Source organism: Quercus lobata, chromosome 5 (assembly GCF_001633185.2).
Source record: "Quercus lobata isolate SW786 chromosome 5, ValleyOak3.0 Primary Assembly, whole genome shotgun sequence".
NCBI classification, from domain to species: Eukaryota; Viridiplantae; Streptophyta; class Magnoliopsida; order Fagales; family Fagaceae; genus Quercus; species Quercus lobata.
Genome location: NC_044908.1, coordinates 4,600,703 through 4,614,637, shown reverse-complemented (window position 1 = coordinate 4,614,637; position 13,935 = coordinate 4,600,703). Strand labels below are relative to the sequence as shown.

The 13,935-nt window shown below is 38.8% G+C and overlaps 1 protein-coding gene across 1 annotated transcript; it reads left to right on the top strand.

Moving 5' to 3' along the window:
• The first annotated feature begins 4,868 nt into the window (after window positions 1–4,868).
• LOC115989825 (putative disease resistance RPP13-like protein 1) lies at window positions 4,869–12,548 on the top strand. The gene is made up of 2 exons (XM_031113702.1): window positions 4,869–5,565; window positions 11,554–12,548. The coding sequence occupies exons 1-2, from the start codon at window positions 4,869–4,871 to the stop codon at window positions 12,546–12,548; spliced, it is 1,692 nt and encodes a 563-aa protein (XP_030969562.1).
• Window positions 12,549–13,935: the final 1,387 nt, after the last annotated feature.

Sequence of the window (13,935 nt, the reverse complement as noted above, 5' to 3'; positions counted from 1 at the left end):
CATCCAAATCTCCATGCAAAAAGGCATTGTTGATGTCCAATTGTTGCAAAGGCCATTGCTTGGCAGCAGCAAGAGCAATCAAGACCCTTACTGAAACTGTTTTAGCAACAGGAGAGAAGGTTTCAAGAAAATCAAGACCTTCCCTTCGAGTATACCCCTTAGCAACTAGCCTAGCTTTGAACCTTTCAACACCTTACTTGGGATTTGGTACAACTTCTTAAAGGTGAGAAAGAGATTGGGTGCAAAAGGGTCTACACAAAGAAAGAGAAACATACAAGCAAAGATAGTGTGTAGTTCAAGGTTGCTAACGAATATGCTCAAATGGAAAGGGTTAAATTTCTCTATTTGTATTCCGTTAGCTTTAATTGTACAGTTTCTTCAACTTGATGTGAAAACTACCTTCTTGCAATTTGCATAATGCATATGAATTTGGAGAAAGAGAGTTACATGTCTAAACTTGGAGGTTTTAAAGTTGTTGGTAAGGAAAATTGGGTTTTCAAGTTAAAGGAATTACGTATAGTTTGAAATAGTCCCCTTGATAGTGGTAGAAGCGGTTTAACCGCTTCATGATAGGGAGAAAGTAAACGAAGAGATCGATCGTTTGAAGACTACTTGCTTTATATGTTGTGATATGGTGGTGTCATGTAAAAACAAGGTAGAAATTGATCGTCTAAAGACTTAGTTGAGTTCAAAATTTAAAACAAAGAACCTTAAAGAGGAATAGAAAATACCTGCTATGGAGATTGCATGAGATAGAGTGAAGGTACTACATAATCATTTGACTCAAAAAATAGTATTCGACTAGAGTGCTAAAACATTTTTATTTGGATTCCAAGACCAAGCTTGTGAGTACTCATTGATTAATACTTTGTTATCATCACACATTGATGAGGAGCGTGCGCACATGGCTCATGTCTCATATGCAAGTTTGGTTGGCAGCCTTATGTATGCAATGGTATGTACTTGGTTTGACTTTTCATAGGCCGTTAGTAAAATTAATTGTTATATGCATGATTAGGAAAAAGGTCATTGGCAACATGCTAAATGGATCTTGAAAAACATTTTGGGAACCGCTAATTTGGATTTGAGTTTAGGAGTGATGATTCTATTGGGAGATAGTTGGTTATGTTACCTAGATTATGATGGTGATCAAGATAAGCATCATTCTACTACATGCTACCTATTTACATTTGCTAAAGCACCAAGAAGTTGAAGGTCGACACTGTAGTCCACTATTATATTATCAAACACTAAGGTTACAAACAATGGTTGTGAATAAAGCCATCAAGAATCAAGATGCTAGTTGGCTAAATGGTATGATCGAAGACTTAGAGATTCATAATCAAATCTTGCATGGAACTATCCCTATAAACAAGCTTAGTCAAGCCTAGTGTCACAAATTCGGGTTTGTTGGTTTAATTTAATTTCAAACACAAGCCGAGTTCGAGCTTATTTACCGAATAAGATTATATAGTTAAGCTTGATTCCTTTTCTTATCGAACAAGCTGGAGCTTGTTTATGAATTACTTGATTAACTTCTTTTTTTTCCTTATATTGTAAAACCATAACTAAAATTTCTTGCCCTTCACAAATCAATGAATTTTACTATAAATGAATTGTTTATATTATCAATAAACTACAAATATGAATTTGATATTATATGAACCTATTTACATACTTATATAATTCATTCTTAAGTCTATGTAAGTATATTTTCAACATGTATACATATAAAAATATATATGAAAAATTATATAGTTAAATCGAACATTCATGTTCATGAGTGAGTTTGTCACAAACACATTATATGTTTGAGTTTGTCAAAAAAAATATGTTTAAGTGTGTCTTGTTTAATAATCGAGCCTAAACATATACTTAATTTTGGCTTATTTGTTTTTTAAGGAACCAAGTTCAAACCATTCATAACCAGCTTTGTTCATTTATACACCTAATTCCAAACTTTTTCCCAAAACAATGTTGGACTCTCTTAACATGCTACTAAGAGTCCTTGCCTGGGAATATTACGTGGTCCCACTCATTAGATTGTCCCCCTCCGATACTAAAGAGTGTCTAAGGGTAGCTAGGAATTCTGGTGTTTCACAGGTTTGGAAAATGTCTTTCCCAAGTCTTGTTAAGCATCTTCTTATTGAGGATCTCTGTTTGTAATGCTCATGCTTCATCTCTTTGTTGTAATTCAATTTCAGTTGATTGAAATTCACATATTTCCCATTAAAAAAAAAAAAAAAATCATCTATCAAAACTCAATTCCCGTAACTTATTTTTCTTACTCTCTTTTTTCTCCAACTCTAACTAAAGCTTGTTTTGTTTCATATCTTTAGTCTCTATAATACAAAATTTTGCATAAAGTGGTGAGACCCATTTGTTGTACTGGGTCAGAACATATAATTGTTACCCACGTGCCCCGAGACCCATTTGCTGTACTGGAGACCTATTCACTGTACTGGATCAGAACATATAATTGCTACCCACATGCCCCTCTCTCTCTTCCTTCTCTAGTGGTGAGACCCCCATTTGCTGTACTAGAGACCCATTCGCTGTACTGGATTAGAACATATAATTGCTACCCACGTGCCCCTCTCTCTCTTCCTTCTCTAGTGGTGAGACCCATTTGCGTACTGGGTTAGAACATATAATTGCTACCCACGTGCCCCTTCTCTTTCATTTCTTCATTTCACTTAGCAACCACACCAGTCCATGTATTTTACACATCCATTTTTACTTTTTCTATTGTACACATTTACTCTTACAAAACACCCACATCAGTTCATCTATTTTATCACCTCCTTTATTTAAATAATCAATTTTCTCAATTTTGTTATTATTTCCTCAACCAACACCTTTATTATACGCGCGCGCGCTCTCTCTCTCTCTCTCTCAACCCATTTTTTCTGAACCCATTTTTTTTATACAACTCTCTCTCTCTGAACCCATTTTTTTTGATACAGCTCTCTACACCCATAACCCATCTCTATTCCCAAATCTGAATCAACTCTCCTCTCGGTTTATACTGATCCACAGCTCCCTAACTCCGATTGTCTCTATACCGATCATCTCTATACCGATCTCCCTTTCTGAATCAAATTTCTTAATCATCTCTATACCGATCTCCCTAGCTCCGATTCACAGCTCCGATCAGGCAAGCACCGATCTCCCTAGCTCCGATCCACAAGCACCGATCAGATCTGGCCAGATCAGATTTGACCGAGATCTCCCTAGCTCCGATCCACAAGCAATGATCAGTTAGTGTATCTCCCTAGCTCTGATTAGGCAAGACCCATACCCACGAGCTTCGATCAAGCGAGACCCACGAGCTCCGATCATTCCAGTCAAGCACCAATCGTTCCGATAAGCACCGATCTCTCTTTGTTGTTTGTCCATTTGGGTTTGTTTGTGTGCGGGTGTGTTTGTATATCTTTGTGTTTTCTTTTTCTTTTTTTCACTTTTGAGCAAGTGTATCTCTATGTTGATTTGTCTGTGGATGTGTTTGGATTAATTTTCAGTTGATTTTGGGTTTTCAGTTGATTTTGGGTTTTCTGTTGATTTTGGGTTAATTTTCAGTTGAGTTTGGTTAATACTTTATGCTAGATTGCGGTGTTTGGTGGTGGCGCTGGGTTTGGTGGTTATTCTGGTGCGCTGAGTTGTTGTAATGGTTGGGGAAGAGAAGTAGTTTGATTGAGGAGAGAAATAATATAAAAAAATCATTTACATGGTGAACAGTAACCGTGTATATATGCACAGTTACTGTTCATTTTGCAAGACATCATGTATATTTAGACATTTTTACATGAACTGAAGGATTTTGGGATAAAATGTGTAAATTGGAGCACTTTTTGTATTTTAGATGAGTATCCACAAGCTGGTGTGGATGCTCGAGCACTGTCCAAATTTTCTTAGAACCCAACCAACCAAGCATATTTTTGAAATCTGGCTCAAAAGAACTTGTCATAGATCCTCAAAGGTAGCCTATCCATTTGTACTCGATTGTACTCAGTTACTTCCATATTATTTTTATCAATTCCATCCTTTGCAAAAAAAATGGCTGAGGCCTTGGTGGGAGGAGCTTTTCTTTCGGCTTTTCTCCAGGTTTTTTTTGACAGGATGGCTTCTCGTGAGGTACTAGACTTCTTCCGCCGATGGAAGCTTAATACTGAATCTCTGAGGAAGTTGAGAACAACTTTACTGTATATCAATGCAGTGCTCAATAACGCTGAAGAGAAGCAAATAAAAAACCCAGCTGTCAAAGAGTGGGTTAACGAGCTAAAAGATACTGCCTATCAAGCTCAGGACTTACTGGATGAGATTACTACTGATGCCTCGCGCTACAAGCTGGAAGCCGAACTGGATATGTGCATAAGTAAGGTACGAAGCTTCAACTTGACTTCTCTTAGTTCTTCTAATCTGGGAATTGAACCCAAGTTAGAAGAGATTCTAGGCAGACTAGAATCTCTTGCAAAGGAAAGAGACATCCTTGGTCTGAAAGAAGGTGGTGGTGAGAAACCGTCACAAAAGTGGCAAACAACGTCTTTGGTAGAAGAATCCAGTGTATACGGTAGGGATGATGACAAGTTCTCCATAATCAAGTTGTTGCAAGCAAACGATGGCAGTGGTGATAACATTAGTGTGATTCCCATAGTGGGCATGCATGGGTGGTGTAGGCAAGACCACCCTTGCTCAGCTTGCATACAACAACAAGTTGGTGATGGATCTTTTTGATGTCAGAGCATGGGTTTCTGTTTCACAAGAATATGATGTACTAAGGATCACCAAAAGTATTCTTGAGGCAGTCACTTCCTCAACTAGTGATAGTGACAACCAAGATCTACTCCAAGTTAGGTTGAAGAACAGTTATGGGAAGGAAATTTCTGATTGTGCTGGATGATGTATGGAGTGATAATTACGAAGATTGGTATGCCTTTCTGATTGTTTTCAAATCGGGGGCATATGGGAGTAGGGTTATTGTAACAACACGTCACAAAAGTGTTGCATTAACTGTACACACAGAAACAATTCAACCTTATCATTTAATGCAATTGACAGATGAAGATTGCTGGTTGTTATTTGCAAAACATGCATTTGGCAACATAGATTCTCAAGAATATCCAGAGTTGGAACAAATTGGTAAGAAAGTGGTGAAAAAGTGTAATGGCTTGCCTTTAGCAGCAAAAACTCTTGGCGGTCTCTTGCGGGTGAAGTTGGATCCTAAGCAATGGGTTAAAATATTGGAGAGCAATATATGGAATTTCTCAGACAGTGAAAGCATTATTCTCCCAGCTCTTAGAATGAGTTACCATTATCTACCTTCTTATCTAAAACCGTGCTTTGCTGATTTCTCAATCTTCCCTAAAAACTTCAAATTTAAAAAGAAGCAGTTGTTGCTCCTATGGATGGCGGAAGATTTTTTGCTGTCCACTAAAACAGAGAATTTGGAAGAAGTAGGTAGTGAGTATTTCGATGAGCTAGTATCTAGGTCATTCCTCCAACAATTAGGTGGTAGAAATATACGCTATGTTATGCATGACCTGTTGCATGATTTAGCAAAATTTTGTAAGGAATTTAACCAAAAATTCCTAACCTGTGAGAAACAAAACAAATAGAGAAAACACACGTCAAAGAAAAATAATCACACGCACAAGACAATATTTACGTGGTTCGGCAATTTGCCTACGTCCACGGAGTTGCAGGGATTTCACTATTATCAGGGAAAAATACAATAGTGCACAAGAACACTCTCAAGAAACCCAAATCCCAATTACACCCTAGCACTCTCTCACAGAAAAATAAGAATAGAAACTGACTGCCTCTCTTTTCTCTCATGCGGCTGCTAACTAGGCTAATTGGAATTACTCTTTTTTTTTTTAATCTCACGGCTGCACTACTTCTTAAACATAATATATATTTATATATATATATGTCAAAAGTCGGCTGGAGTAAAAAATCCTATTACAAATAGGATTTGGTCAATAGGTGGACGTGGGCTTGTGGCAATTCAAGCCACACATGGCCCACTTCAACAAATCTCCACCTTGGCTTGAATTGATCAAGCTACACGAGCAAACTCCTCCATTAGCCCCACCTTAGCCCTTAAGGGCTCACAAGCTGCAAGCATTAGCCACAATACCTCCATAACACAATCCCTCATCCCTGCAACTCATCCTCCTGTCTTCAAGCTAGAAGACCAATTGAAGCCGCGCACAGCTTCAACTTCTCAATAGTGACACCCTTAGTCAACATGTCTGCCGGGTTCTTAGATCCACAAATCTTCTCAAATAATACCAGTTTATCTTCAACAAGGTAATGGATAAAGTGGTATTTTGTCTGTATGTGCTTCAACTTTGAATGAAAAGCCGAATTCTTGGCAAGAAATATTGCACTCTAACTGTCACTGTGTAGAATGCCCATCTCCTGCTTCTTACCCAATTCTTCTAAGAAACTATGTAGCCAAATCATCTTCTTTCCAGCTTCAGTTGCTGCAACATACTCAGCTTCTGTACTAGACAAAGTAACAATCTTCTGTAAATTTGAAGCCCATGATATAGCTGTACCACCTAGAGTAAAAACAAACCCAGTAGTACTCTTTCTACTATCAATATCACCAGCAAAATCAGCATCTACATAACCCTATAGTTTCAAACTTGCACCTGTGAAGCAAAGACATGTATCTGATGAACCCTTTAGATATCTTAGAATCCACTTGACTGCCTCCCAATGCTGCTTTCCAGGCCTACTCATGAATCTGCTCACAACTCCCACTGCATGTGCAATGTCTGGCCTTGTACACACCATAGCATACATCAAGCTGCCAATAGCTGAGGCATAGGGCACCTTGCTCATGTGGTCCCTTTCTTCTTCTGTCTTCAGTGATTGTTCTTTGCTTAGTTTGAAATGACTACCCAAGGGTGTGCTCACTGGTTTAGCTTCATTCATGTTGAACCTGCTAAGAACTTTCTTCACATACTCTAACTGTGAAAGCTTCAATGTACCATTAGCCTTGTCTCTAATGATTCTCATACCAATGATTTGCTTTACAGCTCCCAAATCCTTCATTGCAAACTGTTTGGACATTTGCTTCTTCAGATTATTAATCTCCTCAATGCTAGACCCTGCAATAAGCATATCATCCACATACAACAGTAATATGATGTAAGAATTGTCAAAAAACTTAATATAGCAATAGTGATCAGCTTCACATCTCTTGAACCCAATTCTATGCATAAAACTGTCAAATTTCTTGTACCACTGTCTTGGAACTTGTTTTAGGCCATACAAGCTCTTTTTCAATTTGCAGACTAGATTCTCTTGTCCTTGAGCAATGATCCCTTCTGGTTGAATCATGTAAAGGTCTTCCTCTAAGTCACCATGAAGGAATGCTGTCTTCACATCTAACTGCTCAAGATGTAAGTTTTCTGCAGCCACCATTCCCAGTACTAGTCTGATTGTTGACATCTTCACAACTGGAGAAAATATCTCTGTGTAGTCAATGCCTTCCTTCTGCTGGAACCCTTTAACAACTAATCTGGCCTTGTAACGTTTGCTACCATCATGCTCATTCTTTATTCTGTATACCCACTTGTTGTGCAAAACCTTCTTTCCTACTGGCAATTCAGTCAATTCCCATGTCTGATTCTCCAACAGGGAATCCATCTCATCCTTCATAGCTAACTCCCACTTGCTTGAATTCTCATCTTGCAAGGCTTCATCATAACACTCTGGCTCACCACCATCAATCAACAGGAGATAATTTAGAGTGGGTGAATAACGCTGTGGAGGTCTAATGTTCCTGGAAGATTTGCGGACTTCAGCTACAGGTGTACTCAGATCTACCTGTGAATTTACATTCTCTTTATCTTCTTCACCCATTTTCTGGACAGTACCTTCAGTCAATTCATCTAAGTTGACAAACTCAGATTTCTTTTGATCTATCTTTATAACATCTGACACTACAGTTGACCTGTCCTTGTACATAACATGTTCATTAAATATCACATTTCTACTTCTGATGATTTTCCTGTTTTGTTCATCCCAAAACCTATAGCCAAATTTCTCATCACCATAGCCAATGAAAAAACATATTTTAGACTTTGCATCAAGTTTACTACGAGCATCAGAATCAATATGAACATAGGAAACACAACCAAAAACTTTTAAGTTTGAAAACTTTACCTCTTTACCGCTCCAAACCTCCTCAGGAAGTCTGAACTCCATGGGAATTGAAGGGCCTCAGTTTATCAGGTAAGCTACAGTGCTAACAGCATCAGCCCAAAAAGTTTTTGGTAATCCAGCATGCAACCTCATACTCCTAGCACGCTTATTGAGAGTTCTGTTCATGCATTCAGCCACACCATTCTGCTGTGGTGTCCCAGGAATGGTCTTCTCCATCCTAATTCCCTGTGCAGCACAATACTCACTGAACCCTCCATCTATGTACTCTCCTCCATTATCTGATCTCAAACATTTTACTTTCAAACATGTTTCTGTCTCAACCATGGCCTTCCACTTCTTAAAGATTTCAAATACATCAGATTTATTTTTCAGAAAATAAACCCATACCTTTCTGCTTGAGTCATTAATAAAAGTGATGTAGTACCTTGAACCTCCAAGGGATGCAACTGGAGAAGGCCCCCACAAATCAGTGTGTACTAACTCCAATTTTCCAGCCTTCGGTGTCCTGCCAGTTTTCAAGAAGTTCACCTTTTTCTGCTTTCCTAAGATGCAACTTTCACACATGTCAAAATCAATGGACTTCAATTCTGGTAGTTTTCCTTTTGACAGCAGCATCTTCATCCCTTTCTCACTCATATGACCAAGTCTGTGGTGCCATAGGCTTGTATTAATACTTGCATCAGCAACTGCAATTGTGTGTCTTGGACTTGAGGTCATGTACAGAGTACCAGTCTTCTTTCCACGAGCCAATACCCTAACTCCCTTTGTAACCTTCCAAGTACCACCAATAAATAGTATTGCATGTCCTTCATCATCAAGTTGTCCAACAGAAATCAGATTCCTCCTCAGGTCAGGAATATGTCGAATCTTCTCCAGTAACCAAATAGACCCATTGGGCAACAATATTCAAACATCTCCCATACCCACAACATCCAAGGCTGAACCATCAGCCAAATACACCTTACCAAAATCACCTGCAACATAATTCAGTATGATTTCTAGGTGTAGAGTGGTATGAAACGAAGCTCCTGAATCCAAAACCCAATCATCAAGTGGACTGTCTACTGCAAGAAGTAATGCATCCTGTACCTCTTCTGTTACAGCATTAGCAGAATCATCTTCATTCTTCTTCTTAGGACTTTTGCATTAATTCCTAAAGTGACCTGTTTTCCCACAATTCCAGCATTGTACTTGTTGGCCTGATCTAGATTTACTTCTGTTCCGATTAGAATTTCTGGATTTTGATCTATCCCAATTTGAATTTCTGTTATTACCTCTGCCTCTTGTCTCAAGGTTTAGGGCAGAACCAGATCTTGAGGATTCACCTGCATCTCTTCTGCGAATCTCCTCAGCCAGAATTAAATCTCGTATATCATTGTACTTGAGTTTTTCCTTTCCTGTAGAATTGCTTACTGCCATCCTCATTGCCTCCCAACTGTTTGGCAAAGAAGCCAAAACGATCAGTGCACGGATCTCATCATCAAAGTCAATTTCTACAGACGACAATTGATTTGTGATAGTGTTAAATTCATTCAGATGTTGTGCTACTGATGCATTCTCTGCCATCTTCAGATTGAACAGTTTCTTCATCAAGTGCACTTTATTGTTTGCTGACGGCTTTTCATACATACCAGACAAAGCCTTCATCAGATCTACTGTGGTCTTCTCCTTTACAACATTGTGTGCAACAGACCTAGACAGAGTTAATCTGATAACTCCTAGTACCTGTCTGTCAAGAAGAGCCCATTCATCAGCCTTCATAGCCTCAGGTTTTGTCCCTAAAAGAGGCAAATGCAATTTCCTCCCATAGAGATAATCTTCAATCTGCATCCTCCAATACGCGAAGTCTGTGCCATCAAACTTTTCTATTCCAGACGCCTTTCCTGCTTCCTCTGCCATTGCTCCCACTCAAACCTGACCCTAGGCTCTGATACCAGTTGTAAAGAATTTAACCAAAAATTCCTAACCTGTGAGAAACAAAACAAATAGAGAAAACACACGTCAAAGAAAAATAATCACACGCACAAGACAATATTTACGTGGTTCGGCAATTTGCCTACGTCCACGGAGTTGCAGGAATTTCATTATTATCAGGGAAAAATACAATAGTGCACAAGAACACTCTCAAGAAACCCAAATCCCAATTGCACCCTAGCACTCTCTTACAGAAAAATAAGAATAGAAACTGACTGCCTCTCTTTTCTCTATTTTCTCTCATGCGACTGCTAACTAGGCTAATTGGAATTACTCCTTTTTTTTTAATCTCACGGCTGCACTACTTCTTAAACATAATATATATATATATATGTCAAAAGTCGGCTGGAGTAAAAAATCCTATTACAAATAGGATTTGGTCAATAGGTGGACTGGGCTTGTGGCAATTCAAGCCACACACGGCCCACTTCAACAAATTTGTGTCTAGGGAGTTTTGTTTTAGAATGGAGGGTAACAATTCAGATGGCTTGTCGGAAAAGACTCGTTATTTTTCATATTCTAGAAGAAAGTGTGATGCTTATGAGAGATTTGAAGCCTTACATAAAGCCAAGGGTTTGCGAACCTTTCTACAATCGTCCTCAATTTTTTCAGCATCGCATGGATACTTTAAGTAATAATGTTATACTCAACTTACTGCCAGCACTAAGAAGCTTAAGGGTACTATCTCTATTTTCCTACAGAAATTTGACAGAATTGCCAGACCTGATTTGCAATTTGAAACATTTGCGATATTTGGACCTTTCTCAAACTGCAATCAAAGTATTACCTGAATCTGTCTGTACTCTATACAATTTGCAAACTTTGCTTTTGTCATGTTGTTGTTCTCTCATTGAGTTGCCTGCCAGCATGGGATGTCTAATCAACCTGCGTCATCTTGATATAAGCGGAACAAAGTTGATAAAAATGCCACTGCAAATGGGAAGATTGAAAAGTCTGCAAACCTTATCTGCTTTTATTCTGGGAAAAAATGGCGGCTCAGGAATCAATGAACTGAGGGAACTTCGGCAACTTAAGGGAAGCCTTCTGTTTTGAAGTTGGAAAACGTTGTTAATGCTAGAGACGCTTTGGAGGCCAATTTGAGGGATAAGTTACAACTTGAAGAATTAGTGTTGAAATGGGGTGGACATACGAATGACACCAAAAAAGATAGAGAAGTACTGGACCAACTGCAACCTCATGCATATCTAAAAAGGCTTACAATTGAAAATTATGGTGGCACAACATTTTCAGATTGGTTAGGACATGCTTCCTACAAAATTGAATATGTAAACCTACATAATAATTGTAAATATTGCTTCTTCTTGCCACCATTTGGGAAACTGCCCAATCTCAAGTACCTCTCCATTGTGGGATTAAATGTATAGACTATTGATACAGATTTTTATGGGACTGCTGCTTTTGGGATAAAGCCTTTTGGATCGCTAGAAACTTTGCGCTTCAAGAACATGTTGCAATTGAAGGAATGGCTTCCTTTCACAGATGTGAACGGAGGTAAGGTAGCTTTCCCTTGTCTCCAACGGCTTTTTATACAAAACTGTCCTCAACTGACCAAGGGTCTTCCCGATGGCCTTTTTTCTTTAAAAGTACTGGTGATTGATAAGTGTCAGCAGCTTGTGGCTTCAGTTCCAAGTGCTCCAGCCATACGTGAATTGAAGTTGAAATATTGTCATAAGGTGTTGTTGAATGAATTACCACCTCTGGTGTTGAAGCTTAGAATTAGTGGTTATGATGCCTTGGAGTCCTTCCATATGGACAACAACCATTGTCTTCAAGAGTTGGATATCTCTGATTGCCCATCTCTCATGTTGCTCCCTAGTAGTGGTATATCTGATACACTAAAATCACTCAGTGTCAAGAACTGTGGGAAATTAATGTTTCCAATGCACCAATGCTATGCATCCCTTGAGAGTTTGCACATAAGATGTAGCTGTGATTCTCTTGTGTCCTTTCAATTAGACTTATTTCCAAAGCTCAATCAACTTGATATCCATGGATGTCTGAATCTTCAGTCCCTTTCTGTTCCAAATCATGGACCACTTCAGCATATTGCATCTCTCAGAAGCTTGGAAATTAGTAACTGTTCTAATTTTGTATCCTTTCCCGAAGAGGGACTGCCTGCCCCCAGCTTGAACTGGTTTCGTGTTGATAGCTGTTACAATTTGAAGGCACTGCCTGAACAGATGCACACCCTGCTCCCATCTCTTGTTACTTTAAGCTTACAGAATTGTCCAGAACTTGAGTCGTTTCCAGAAGGGGGTTTGCCATCCAGTTTAAAATCACTTGAAATCTGTTCTTGTGACAAACTAATTCCCGGCCGCGTGGAGTGGGGTTTACAGGGACTATCCTCTCTTAGAAGTCTGTATCAAGGGTAAATGTGAAAATCTGGAGTCCTTTCGGGTAGGGGGCTGCTGCCATCTTCTCTTATATCCCTTGATATCTGGGATCTTCAGCATTTGAAATCTCTGAATGGTGGTGAGCTTCAGCATCTTACTGAACTTAAAATTTTGCGTATTGGCTACTGCCCAATTTTCCAGTCCATGCCAGAAGAGGGTTTGCCAACTTCTTTAACTTCTCTGAAAGTCAAGAAATGTCCGATGCTGAAAGAACAGTGCCAAAGTGAGAATGGAGAAGACTGGCAAAAGATAAAGCATATACCAGTCATAGAACTTGACAATGAAGTGATTGTTAGAATTAATTTGTAATTTTCTAGATGATGGCTGTTAGTATTTCAGGTCTGTTGGTGTTCTGTGTTCCTAAGGGTCAGTTACTTGTATCTAGAAGTCTAGAAGGCTCTTTCAAGTATAAATAAGTGCTATTGTACTGGTTTATGCAGATCAGAAAAATCTGCCTAGCATTGTGCAGGAGCAGCAGCTCTGCATCACAAAATAAAAAAGCCTTGTAATCCATTGCTATTTTTTAGTAAAACTCCCGCATATGCCAACAAATTTTGGTATCAGAGCCAGCCTATTCAGCCAATACAGCACCTGATTTTTCTTTGTTCACCCAGCTTTAAACCTCTCTTAAGTTAATCTCCATGGATGACAAATCTGGAGATGTCTTGTTTTCTTATTCAACAAACCAGGTTCCTATTTTCAATGGAGAACACTGTGACTACTGGAGCTCTCAATTGATGACCATTTTCATTTCCCAAGATCTATGGGATTTGATTGAAGATGGTTTCCAAGACCCACCTGGAACTGGAAATTCTTCCTGGACTGATGAAAATCAAAAGGAGTACAAGGAGAAATTGAAGAAAAATGCTACTGCTTTGAGGATCATTCATCATGGGGTAAGCAAGTCTATCTATCCTAGAATCTTTGGTGTTAAAAAGGCAAAAGATGCATGGGAGATTCTGCAAAAGGAATTTCAAGGCTCAAAAAAAGCCATCTCCGTTAAGCTTCAAAATTTGTGGAGAGACTTTGATAATTTGACAATGAAAGAAACACTGTCAAAGATTTCAATTCAAGAGTTGCTGAGATTGTTAATCAAATCAAGAGCTATGGAGATACTATTCAAGAGCAGAAACTTGTTGAGAAGATACTCCGGAGTTTGCCTCAAAAATTTGATCATGTAGTAGCAGCAATAGAAGAATCCAAAGATCTATCAGTTCTTACCATGTATGAATTGATGGGGTCTCTTGAAGCACATGAAGGAAGGATGAGCAGATTTTCAAGCCAGCCATTGGAGCAAGCATTTCAATCAAAGCTGAATGTTTCTCATAATGAATTTTCCAAAGAAGAACAAGGGAAAAAAGGAGGC